The sequence below is a fragment of the Phodopus roborovskii genome, unplaced genomic scaffold, assembly GCF_943737965.1.
Source record: "Phodopus roborovskii unplaced genomic scaffold, PHOROB, whole genome shotgun sequence".
NCBI classification, from domain to species: Eukaryota; Metazoa; Chordata; class Mammalia; order Rodentia; family Cricetidae; genus Phodopus; species Phodopus roborovskii.
This window is the reverse complement of record NW_026126567.1, coordinates 33615749-33627886: the sequence shown is the minus strand read 5'-3', so window position 1 is coordinate 33627886 and position 12138 is coordinate 33615749. Positions and strand designations below refer to the sequence as shown.

General features: G+C 43.9%; 1 protein-coding gene across 1 annotated transcript in view; it reads right to left on the bottom strand.

The window, feature by feature from the left end:
• The window catches only part of Frmpd2 (FERM and PDZ domain containing 2), a 98532-nt gene that overhangs the window by 16402 nt on the left and 69992 nt on the right, over window positions 1-12138 (bottom strand). Inside the window, exons 19-23 of the mRNA XM_051202593.1 lie at window positions 11191-11298; window positions 10985-11101; window positions 7725-7883; window positions 4184-4335; window positions 593-686 (exon numbers count right to left, since the gene is read on the bottom strand). Of these exons, the coding sequence (XP_051058550.1) occupies window positions 593-686; window positions 4184-4335; window positions 7725-7883; window positions 10985-11101; window positions 11191-11298 (630 nt within the window). The remainder of the gene's footprint in view (window positions 1-592; window positions 687-4183; window positions 4336-7724; window positions 7884-10984; window positions 11102-11190; window positions 11299-12138) is intronic.

Sequence of the window (12138 nt, the reverse complement as noted above, 5' to 3'; positions counted from 1 at the left end):
CAGGATGTTTTCTATTTCAAAAAAAAAAAAAAAAAAAAAAGGTCAGAAAGACAATAGTTGATGTTGGGAATACTGGAACTCAAGGGAAAAGAGAAATAAATAAGATCTTTAGTGTCTTTTTCTAGTTCAGTTGGGCAGTTTCAGAGAATAAAAATCACTCCTTTTCTTCAGAACAATGAGAAATCCAGGGCAGAAAAGAAGCTCTCAGTGCCCCTGTGCTGAAGTGGGGTCACCAATGCGAAGTCTGCTCTCTAGAGGAGCACAGGGAGAAAGCTCACAGCTGTGATATCCCCTGTGCTAATGTGGGGGTCTCCGGTATCAGCCCTGTCCTCCTAAGGAAACAGTGTTTGGCACTCTCCCCCAGCAGCGAGCTTCTCTTACATTTCCTAACCAATTTACATTATGAACTTTAGACCATGGCCAACTGATTCAGTGGGTGAAGCCCATGAAATCCTCCCCTTCCCAGGCAAAGAAATCAGGCCCTGAAGAGACAGGAGGCTCTAGAGCTGAAATGAGCAAGGCTTGAGCTGTCCCTCTCAGCCAAGGGTCGAAACCACAGAAATCACAACTGCCGGCGCGACTTGGCCCTCACCCTGTAGGATCTGTCCTTCCTTGGCAGCTGGACCTCCAGGAGTGATGGATTTCACAAAGATTCCTCCATGAGGTACACTTGTATTGATGCCACCCTATGGAATACAAGGCCATACTCAGAACCCAGCTGTCCCTTCTGGGGTGCCTTCTGACCTCCCTCACAAGAGAACCTAACTTCTCCCAACTACAATCTAGCCCACTCTGACAGTCTTCTGTATTCACCTGGACAAAATCTCTTTCCCAGTGAGCAAGATGGTCAGGTTTACACAGACCTGACAATATAGGCGGAGTGAGAAAACCAAGCCAAGCCAAGCCCCAGTTGGCACATGGCAGTTGCTCAGTAACCAGAGTCATGTATGATGCACAAAATCTATGTAGGCAACAAGCAGCATAGGTAGGCTTGCCCTAAGGACTGAGGACTTGTGTCTGACACACTTTGTATATTTGCATGCTTCTTTGTGAACACAAATTCAGGAGTAAAAATAAATTTAAACTACTCAGTATCTTGCAACTCTTTTTTTTTTTTTTTCCTTCAAGACAGGGTCTTTCTATCTAGCCCAGACTGACATTGAACCCAGATCCTCTGCTGCCTCCTAAATTGTGGAGTTATAGGCATGTGCCACTGTGCCTGGCTCCACAGCTTGTTTTTTTAATTTGACAATAAAGTATGAAACTGCAGGTCAGAAGATCAAGATCCAAGACTGTGTCTTTATTTCAGTTCACTCTATAAAGGTAAATGATGGGAGATGTCATTCTGTAAATGTTTCTCTTATTGGTTAATGAATAAAGCACTGTTGGCCAATAGCAATGCAAGATAGGCAGGACTAGGAGACTAGGAGGAGAGAGGCAGTAGGAGGGAGGAGATTCAAGATGGTGGACTGACAGAGAGAAAGCCAGCCCCTCTCTCTGGTAAGATGAGACCACATGGAAGTACTTAGATTAATAGAAATGGGTTAATATTTAAGACAGAGCTAGCCAATAAGAAATGCTAGTAGCAGGCCAATAGAATTATATCTAATATAGCGTCTCTGTGTGTTATTTGGGGCTGGTGTGGTAGTGGGACCATACCAGAGGGGGAAAACCTACTCATAACAAGTAAACATACATATAGATAGTTATTTTTTCAATGGTATATCTTTCCCTCCTTCCCAGCCTCTACTTCCTATTACACTACTAATGACACAATAATAATGAGTATATGTTCATACACCTCCCTTTGCTGTTCTCCATACTAGTATAACCATATAGAGTTCAAAATGGACAGCCAAGCCAGTCAGCTGAAGCACTCTGTTTTAGTTTGAATCTTGAATGTCCCTCATAGGTCCCATATTAATCCTTGGCTCCTGGCTCAGTGCTATTGGAATGCAATAGAACCTGTAAGCATGGAACAGAGTGGAAATTCTTTAGTCCCAGGAGTGAGCCCTTGGAGAGGCTTATGAGACTCCATTCTTCCTCCTCCCTTCACTTCCTAGCCATGATAGAGTGGCTTTATCCACCCATCCCTGTATCATGAGAGCTACCACAGCTCCAAAGCAGCAGAGTCAGCCAATCATGAACTGAAGCCTCTAAAACTGCAGGCCAGAATGAACCTCTTTACTTTGTAATATGGTTATATTTCTGGTATTTGCTGTAGTTGTGGGAAGTTAAATTAATAGACACTATGGGCTAATGGAAGTCTATGCAAGACTCAAGACTACTTTGAAACTCTGTGTTCTGGCAATGCAAACACAAAGTGGCCAGTCACCAGAAAAGAGCCACCACCCAGGATCTGGCTGGTGCTGTGAACTCACACAGCCTAGCTAGCTTTCCTTGCTAAACCTCGGGCTTTTAGCCCTCTACCTCTGTAGCTCCTCAGCTGACTTAGGAAAGCATACTGAACTTGGACACAAACAATGCAGTTCTCCCATCCCAGGCAAACACATTTAAATTCATTTCACACTGTTTAGTATCTTTGTGTCTTATTAACAGATACAGACCAATCCAACTCAGCTAGATTGTGTGCTGTATGGTACAGAGCTCAAAGTCAGTGTTTTGTATATGCTTCCCTTCTTAGTGTGTACCTGATGGACACCTTTCCATGTGGGCAGAGCTAGTGCTGATTCTTTTGTCTTGGGGATATCAACTTGGATCCTACGCATGAGTGCCAGAGTACATGCAACCTTTCTCCATTGATCTGTACTCATTTTCTTCAGTGTGCTTGTCACTGTTAGCAACATGGCATTCAACACCTTCACATGCATGGCCCTGCTTAGTGGGATCCACATTTCAATGTCTGTAGGCCCAGGGATATGCACATTTTTTTTCATAAAAGTAGATTTTTGTCAGCTTACATCCTAACGAGAATATGTGTGCAATTATTCACATTTCCACCAGCTCAGTGTGATAGTATCCTTTTCTGTATCACACCAGCTATATTTGGCCAAGCTGACAGTTATAAATTCTAAAGTTTCCCTTTAGCTTCCTTGTATACCCCAGGAACTTTTCATGGATTTGAATGACTTTCATTTGTTTAATGGCCACTTGGATTTAAGGGGGAAATTTCAATAATTATTCTTGAAATGAAAATCCTCCAAAGACAATCATGTATTTGCTAGTCCAAAGAAACCACCAGTCTCCTCCTGGCATATGCATATATCTGAATAATCTAAACTTCAGCAAGTTTTATAGATGAGAAATTGCTGTGTTTGGTGTTTTATGATAAGATTGTTTTATCAAGCCAAGAATAAATGGACCATTTTAGTTCTAGCCTATTTGGTCCCCTATAGACTTCATAACCCTTATTTCCTGGTGTTAAACTCATCTGCTGGCGGTTAAGCAATTCAAGTATCCTTGCTGTAGATGTGCAGATTTGCTCTCCTCACTCATCATTGAGTTACCTGTGAAGTTCTTCATTGCCTTTGACATTTCCTTACATGCTGGGAATTTCCACTCTCTCTCTTTGGATCCAATAGTGTCATCACTGAAGTCCAGCCCTACCCCAGAGTATTAAGTAATGGGTCATATTCAGTGTTCACTAATACAAACAGTGCCTCCCCAACCTGGACCTCTGAATTTGTGGGCACCACCGTTGTGGACACTATTTCCTGACCCTTTGGTGATTCGTTACATGGGGAACCTCCCTTCTTCGACACCTGACAGTAGAGCTCAAAAGCCAAATGCAAAATGTCAGCTAGGATGAAGACCTCAAAGGCTAAACTTTACCTTGGCCCCCAGAGGATGGAGCACACGTTTATGTCCCACTTGGGATGATAGCAAGTTACCCACTCACCTTTGGTTTCCATCCATGAAGCCCTACCTTACTGTCCCTTCTTGCTGTCCAGCTTAAGCTTGGAGCCAGACTACATTACCCAACTTCTCTCACATTGCTTCCTTCTTCCCATCCTCTTCCTTAGAACCTGCCCACAGCACAATCTCAAGCTGCTCTGTGTCTCCCAGTTTGTCTTTGAATTCTCATTTCACACTGAAAGCTCAGTTTACCCCTTACATACAATGTGCACTTAAAGACGATGAACACATTATCTGAGTGGGAAGACCCCTCAAGGCTCTGGATGGAATCCCTTTTGCTATTTTCCAAGCTCCCGAAAAGTCTTACAGTCACGCTGAATCCAAGTGTTCCATCTTCTTTAATCAGCTCCACGAAATAGATTTCACCAGCATTGGCTTCTGGAGGGGATGGAGGACAATAACCAGCAGCCTGCCCCAAAAAAACAAACAACAGAAAAACAGAGCCATGAGGCACCTGCCCTACCCCTGCAGATTCTCAGCTCCCATTCACTACTAGGAGCCAGCAGCATGGCACCCAGGAAGAACAGGAGCCTAGAGAGACATCTCCAGCTTCATCACTTCCTTCCCATGTGACCTTGCGGGACTCTTTCAGACTGTCTAGCTTCCATTTCCTAATCCATGTAACTGGCCTCTAAGGATGCCTCCTAACCATGACTGGGAAAATGCTGGTGATGGCAGGGACTGAATATGTGTGCATTCCTCCTGTCTGCACTCACTGGGCAAACATCCATGTTAGAACTGTTCAGTTACTTCCTGCATCACTCAGCATATGATGGCAGCCAAGTACAGCATGCTGGCTACCAGCAACTCCTTGAGGCAAAAAGCAAATCTCAGGAGGATCTGACCATCCTTAAGCAAGACTAGTCATGTTATGGTTGACTTTTCAATAGCTAAAGGTTTTATGAAAAATATCATATTACATACCAGGCAATTTCCTTGGTATTTGTGACAATAAATATGTAAGACTTGTTCATCCACTCAACTATGTGTAAGACATTTGTTGAATACCTATTATTTCCAGGATTCTGTGGTTTGAACATCTCCACAAGTTACCCTTAAATGTAGCCACCATGAATACAATATTAAGAGATGAAACTTTCATAGTGATTAGGTCATGAAGGCCTCATTGTTACAGGGATACCTGTGTATAAAAAGGAGAAATTTGTCCTCATTTTCTCTTTCCATATCTCATGCTCATACATATTCTCCCCTATGTCGCACCTCCTGCCATACCATGACACAACACAATAACCTTTACCAGACGTGGCTGCTCAATCTGACTCTTCCCAGCCACCAAATCTTTATCCACATAAACCATTGTTTGTAATTCACCTATTCTATTATGGCAACAGAAACGGGAATAAACCTGGCATTACTGTGCAAGTTGCTGGAGACAAGGATAAGACCCGCATGCCCATGTGGAATTGCTATCTAAGGGGCTTGAGGCTTTTAGCAAGGAGACTCCCAATCAGATAACCAATATGTTCATGTGGATAGGATAAAGGGAGTGTTATCACCTGAACACTCAGAGATGCAGCTAGCATAGGGAAAAACTGAAATGTGAAGCCAGGTCTGGCTGAAACATAAGCTCAAGGGCACATCTGGAGTTTCTACAAGGTGTGCTGAACTGGCTGACCAATGCTTCTAGATAGAAAATGCGCCCCACCCCCTCCTTGCTGTTCATATTCCACTCTTATAAAGTGCCCAAGGATGCTACAGGACACATAAGCCAGCGATTATCGCTAGCATTATCATTATCTCTGACTCTGTGTCCGGATTTTAGGGGGCAGGATCTAAGGCAAATTCTCACTATGTAAACCTTATTAGACTTGAGCTTGCCACACAGACCAGGCTAACCTCACATTTGTGGCAATCCTCTGACCCCAGCCTCCCAAATGCTGGATTACAGGGGTGAGTCTGCAAGTCCAGCTGCATCCAGCTTATCACGCCTGAGCCATGTGAATGAACAATATGACCAACTAAGAAGATAGTAACATGGAAAGAGCCCTACTCATGCCAGACCTTGGTGCTGGGGACAGAACATACTATAACATAATAAAGCCACTTGGCAAAATGACTCTCCTAAGTTTAAGGAACCTATGAGTAGGCAGGTCTCTGGCCTCCTCTGGCTTGTCTAAACTGAAGCCTGTCATTGGAACCAAAGATTTTCTAACCTTTCCCTGAGCATGGCATAAGGCCCTCATGTGTGAAATACCTTCCCTCGTCCCATAGGAAGTTGCAGCCTTAGCTCAAAGGCTAAAGGGTCAGGGATAAAGAGAATTGAACCAACAGCCTCAATAAGTGTCCTCCAGTTGGCTCATGCTTTGTACTTAGTCACAGTTCTCCACTTACTCCAAACCTGCTATAGAATATACTAGTTTAAATGTGTCTTTGGGTTTTCATTTCCTCACAAAATCTACTATAAAAACAAAATCAATAAATGTGTATGTTCTTCTCTTACTGATATGCTAATATGTTACAAGGACCCTATCCAGGAAATGAGGAGGAAAAGATTCCTTCTGCACAATGGGCATAACATGCTTCTCTGAGCTGTGAGTAAGAGACCTGTCCATTCAATTCTTTGCTATGTCAGCAGCTGCCTAGAGCCTAATACATATGCAGTGGTTGACAATTATTTGTGGAATGAAAGAGAACATTACATGGTTGAAGCCATTGAGTCCAGAGGAAGCAGCAGCCCCACCTAGATTGGGAATAGAATGTGGAGGGCCAGCTTGTCCTGTGGATATGCATGGCTAGTCCTCCCTTGGGGGTGGTTCATGAAACACAAATCCCTTGAATGCCATGGCTTAGTAATAGACTCAAGTACCATTTTCCCCAAGATTTTATCCAAAACAATAAACCCAACAATTTGCTCAATATGGAACACAGGCTTCATCAATGAGATCCTTGTGGACAGACTTTACCCTTCTACTCCCACAAGAGACAAATGGGAGACATAGAGCAACCTGTTTATTTAAGGAAGCCCCAAAGAACAAGAAAGTCTGGGCCAGGGAGGAGAGCTGTTACCAAGTCTGTTTGAATGGTTCTAGAAGTTTTCAGAGAAGCAGTGAGCAGCTGCTGAGCCTGGGGTAGAAGTAGTAGCTACTGTAGCCACTCTGAGCCTGGGGGTGAGGAGACCAAGTGGCTGACAGAAGCCAGGAAGTCATTCTGCAGTAAAGAGCTGCTGGTAGGTTCTGGTCATCAATGCAGAGATGGCCACCTATGTCAGTGACAGGCTTATCCCTGTTTGTGGCAGAATTTCAGGCTCTTGCCAAAGCTTCTCCCAGGAAGAATCAACTGGAAGAGCCTATGAATTTCAACTGCAAGGGATCCAGAACAAAAGAAAAGGGTGAACCTGAGAGACTATGGGGGACTTACCCACCCAGCCACCAAGGAGACATCAGGCAATGCAGAACAGGGACTGAAGCCAAGGCCATACTTTGCCTTCTTGCTCCATGGGGCAATGGTAAGCACATGACTATTTAAACACTAGCTCAAGGAAGTCAAGATTATAAGACACCTAGTGGTACCTGCCTTGCTCTAGGCATCAATCAATTCCCTCATGTGGTCATAATCAGAAATAGTTCTAATGAGTAGGAACACTGGAGGCTCTGAACTGATCCTTAACCCCCTGTCAGTTGCTTTACCTGTTTCCCATGCCAAGAAGAAGTTAAGGAACCCATAGCAGCTTGACATGGCACATCGAGAGAAGAGGACAGCACAGGACATGGGAGCTTCACTGGATCCACAGCCTGTTCTCTTTCCTCTAGACTCTAGGATGTAGACCAAGAGGATAAGCATCTTTAACAATGGAAGGGAGGGTGGAGGCCCCTGCCTGGGTGATGAGCCCTGCACCTGAGCCATTTCCAGTCCTCTGACATTTCTGTCCTTGTCATATGGGTGTGCTGACTCTCTTCCCTGGTGCCCATTGCCCAAGATGTCTGTACAGAACATGCCAGAATGTCCTGTGTTGTTCTTTTCTTCACTGGAGGTGTTTCCGCAAACACCTATAAAAACAAGTCAAGAAGTCAATGCTTGGAGAGGCTGGCATATTGTTAGCATCCTATGAGACACAGAATTTTCCTTGAGTGACAAGAGCTTTTTATAGTTGCCATTCGGCATTTCATGAAGAATGTTGCATGTAGAATAAATGGAAGATTCTAGAAGTGATCAAAAATGCAAATAGAAGTCACTTGCATGGCCCAGTTATTAAAACATGAGAGCAAGGATAGTGAAGGATGCCAACCCCTCTCTATTAAACTCCTGTCATTCCTGTGATGGGAGGGGATATGAGAAAAAGTGAGGGGAAAGGAAAGGAGGGGAGGGGATATGGGAAGAAAAGAGAGGAGAGGAGGGGAGAGGAGGGAAGGGAATGATGAGATCTTTTCATCCTCTCAACAGGCCACCAGGAAGGTGTCATCTAAGTTTAATTAGGAACATATTAATTATTTAGTGAATCAATTAAAACAGAATCAAAAGGATGAAGTAGTTTGTCCTAAATCCCACATTCAACATGTAGGGCTTCTCTTAACCCTGACCGTCTACAAAATCATGAGGAGAAAACTGTTGTCAGCATGTGACATGAAGATCAACATGTAGCGCCCTTGGAGTATACTGGGTAATAGCAGGCTCTGGGCTCCTCTAAGTGAAGGCTGATCATGGATTCCTGCTTACTCTAACTGGCAATAGAATAAAGGGAAAAAATAAGATGGAGATCAATAGGTAAACCCTGGAATAAGATAACCAACATTTCTGGCCTTTGATTTATGTCTAAAATAGATATGTCAGTTGCATGACATTGCAGGATTAATAAAAGAGATTATTCATAGACTAGGGATTTTATATGCATGTATGAAGATGTGTATGTACATACATATGTGTACTCATATACACATATATAGATTGGCATATATAAATCAGCAAATACATTTACTGTTGGTGTGCTAATACAATATGCATGTAAGTTCAGCAGATGCATGTTGGAGAAAGGCTCCTTTCAGACATGAAGGTGGGAATTCACAGGTAGATTTACTACTTTGAAACAACTTACTAGAACCCAAGCAAGTGCTCAAGCTCACATATCTGATGAGTTTTATTTAATAAGTTTGGTCTTGAGTTATCCAAACCTAAGTTTATTTAGCATGGAGTGTGTGGAGGGTGGGGATGTGCCAGTCTGTAAGACCAAGTTCCTGATCATTTTCTCTCAAACTCTACTGTCATTGTCCTTTGGGCAGTACGAGCTGTTCACTTTCTTCCATGCCCTTCATGGAGGCAGAGAATGGGACTTTAGACCTGAAAAGCCAGCCTGTCCCACTGTGTTCTGTGTAACAGAAGTATAAGCTAGGAGTCATGTTGTTTAATTGTGATTGGCAACTTGATAGGATCTAGAGTCAGCTAAGAGCAATATCCCTGGGCAGGTCAGTGAGGGCATTTCCAGGAATGGTTAACCAAGGGGTAAGCCCTTCCTCAGAGTGAGCAGCATCTTTTGACCTTGGCCCAGATGTAGAGACCCAAGGGATAGTAGCACTGCTTGATTTCTGAAACTTCTCTCCTTGCTTCTGAGTATCTTCCCTTAGCCTTGCAGTGTGAACTGAAGACTCGTGGCTTCCCAGGAATCCTCCAGGCCTTTGCTACCGAATGGGGCAGTGGCAGCATCCAGCCTCATGGACTAAGCAGCCATGATCCTCAGCCTCTCCATCACACAGAGAACCACTGCATGCTGGAGTCTAGGTCATTTAAGCCAGTCTAAGTCCCCTTTTATAATATACACCCATTCTTTTGGTTCCATTGCTCTAAAGGACCTTGACCTTCTGTGGGTGATTACAACTCAGTTTACAATCCATTTTTATAGCTGTCATGATGGTCTATTCCCTGCCAGCTCCTAAGGCCCCATCTAGAACAGCTTAACAGGAGACCATCACCAGACCTCTTCCCCCAGCAACAGATCAGCTCAATATAAATATCAACTGTGGGAACACATGTTCCCAACAGGTAACTGGGCCACCATGTGAAGATGGCATGTAACTCCCAGACAGTGGATGCACCTGTTGTCTGGAATTTTAACACAAGAGTGTGGTTAGAGCAATTAGATTTTGGATACCAATGTTTAACATCTTGACCATCATGGTAGGCTGTCCTCGGACTACACTGAATTGTGATTTGGTCATCTAGTATTATTGTCTGACAACACAAGAAGTGAACTGAATGCCATCAATGCAGAGTGTGAAGGAAAATTCAAAGATTACTGACCTGCCTCAGAAAGAGGTGTCAGCGCTGTAGAATCCAACAGAGACAGCAGGTCTTGAGGCTAGTGTGATGGAAGTGTTGGGGCTGCCCCCTCCCCCGCCCCAGGCATTGTGAAAGACCCTACCTGCAGTGAGGGTGAGAGAAAGTCACCTGGCAACAGCATGTGCAAGTGTGAGGCTGGTTTTCCTAGGGCACAGCATGGGGGATGTCTGCATTTAGAAATGAGCCTTGAGTTTGCTCCACACCTCATGCAATTTACAAGATCACCCAGCCAAAAAGCATCAGTGGTCCTTAGTAAGCAGGGTGAGAGGATATCAACCTCCCTCCATCCCCTCTATCAAGAACCCCACCAAAATGGCTTAAAACAAACATAATATTGTTCTTTGGCCTAAATGTTGGTTGCTTAGCTGTTGTTCTTAAGTCAAAACATGAAGAAAACAGCCCTTAACCCAATTAGGACTTTAGGGGTTGATCTGGAGCTACATAAGCAAGAACTCTGTGCAGATGCAAACTGGAGACAATCTCCCTCTCCTTTCCAGTTGCATAAATCTTGGACCTGAGTGTCAATCAGAATTCCCTCCTTGTCATGCAAGGAGAGTGGGCGGGAACACATATACACTGGGTGTATCCAGCCATACATAATGAGGAGGCTGCTGCCTTTCAAAGAGACAAGCAATCATGGGACCCTGCTCTGGCCCTGAGATCTCACAGCATACTGATTTGTGCCACTGGTTTGCCTCCTTGCAAGCCAGAGCCATGCTTGCAGAGAGCTACACAAAAGACCTACATGAAGCTTTGTGTTTTGTGGCCGTGGTGGTAACAGAGGAGGCTGTTCCCTTGCTGACAGTTAGATGAAATGTACCTTTTGACTGAGAGATGATTAATTCTATGTTGTCAGGAGAATTCTGGATCATTCTAACAGCCATGTTGAATGTGAAGCCCTCCAGGCTGATGTGATTCAAGGCTAGTATCTTCCCCCCTAGAAGGAAAAAAGTCTCAATAACCCCATCAAGAAAATGAGAAAGGTAGTAACTTAGAGCATCTCTGGTGATTTAACTTAAGGTATACCTGGTTTGATCATTTTAGCCTTTTCTGCTGGTCCCCCAGGTATGAGGGAAGATATGAAAATGCCGGGTTTTGCTTGGTCTGCATCTTCTCCCTCGTTAATGACAAAACCTGTAATCCAAGATGGCATTTAATGATAAGATGATGCTTAATAACTTTGTGCCTCACACAGCTACCAAGTGGCATAGCTGATAAGAGCATCTGAGCGAGATACCTGGAGAAAGCAGACTGCTCCTTTTACCACCTACAGCTAAAGCTGAAAATGTAGCCCACCGACCCAACTGGCTCTGTGACAGGACTTAGGGTTGCCGGCACCTATCTATGTGTGTGTGTGTGTGTTTTGCATGTGTATAAGTTCATATGCATGTGTACACATGTGGGGTCCCAGAATTTGACACTGGGTGTCTTCCTGGGATGTTCTCCATTTTATTACTTTACAAGATTTTTTTCCTTATGTTTATGGGTGTTTTTGCTTGCTTGTATGTCTCTGTACCATGTGTGTGTGATGCCTGCGGAAGCCAGAATAAGGTGTCAGATCCCCCTGAGACTGGAATTACAGTTGTGAGTCACAATGTGGACTTCAGCCCCTACACTTTACTGAGGCAGCCTCTCACTGAATGCAAAGCTCACCAACTCTATTAGCCAGCTTGCTGAAGTAATCCCTGTCTCAGTTCCGGAGTGCCAGTATTACAGGCATAACATCACACACACACACACACAACTTTTTTAAAGTGGGTGCTGGGGATCTCAACTCTGGTTTCACATTTGCATGGAAAATATTTTACCAACTGAGCTGTCTTCCCAGGCCCAGGGAAGATGATTTCCAACCAAATCCCTCTCTCGGGATCTTCCTTTCTTATGTGGCTTTAAGGACTCTTAAATGTGATTAATAATTGAAGATGAGAAAGATTGCCTACTCCTCTACATCACGAAGAACCTATTTATACTGGA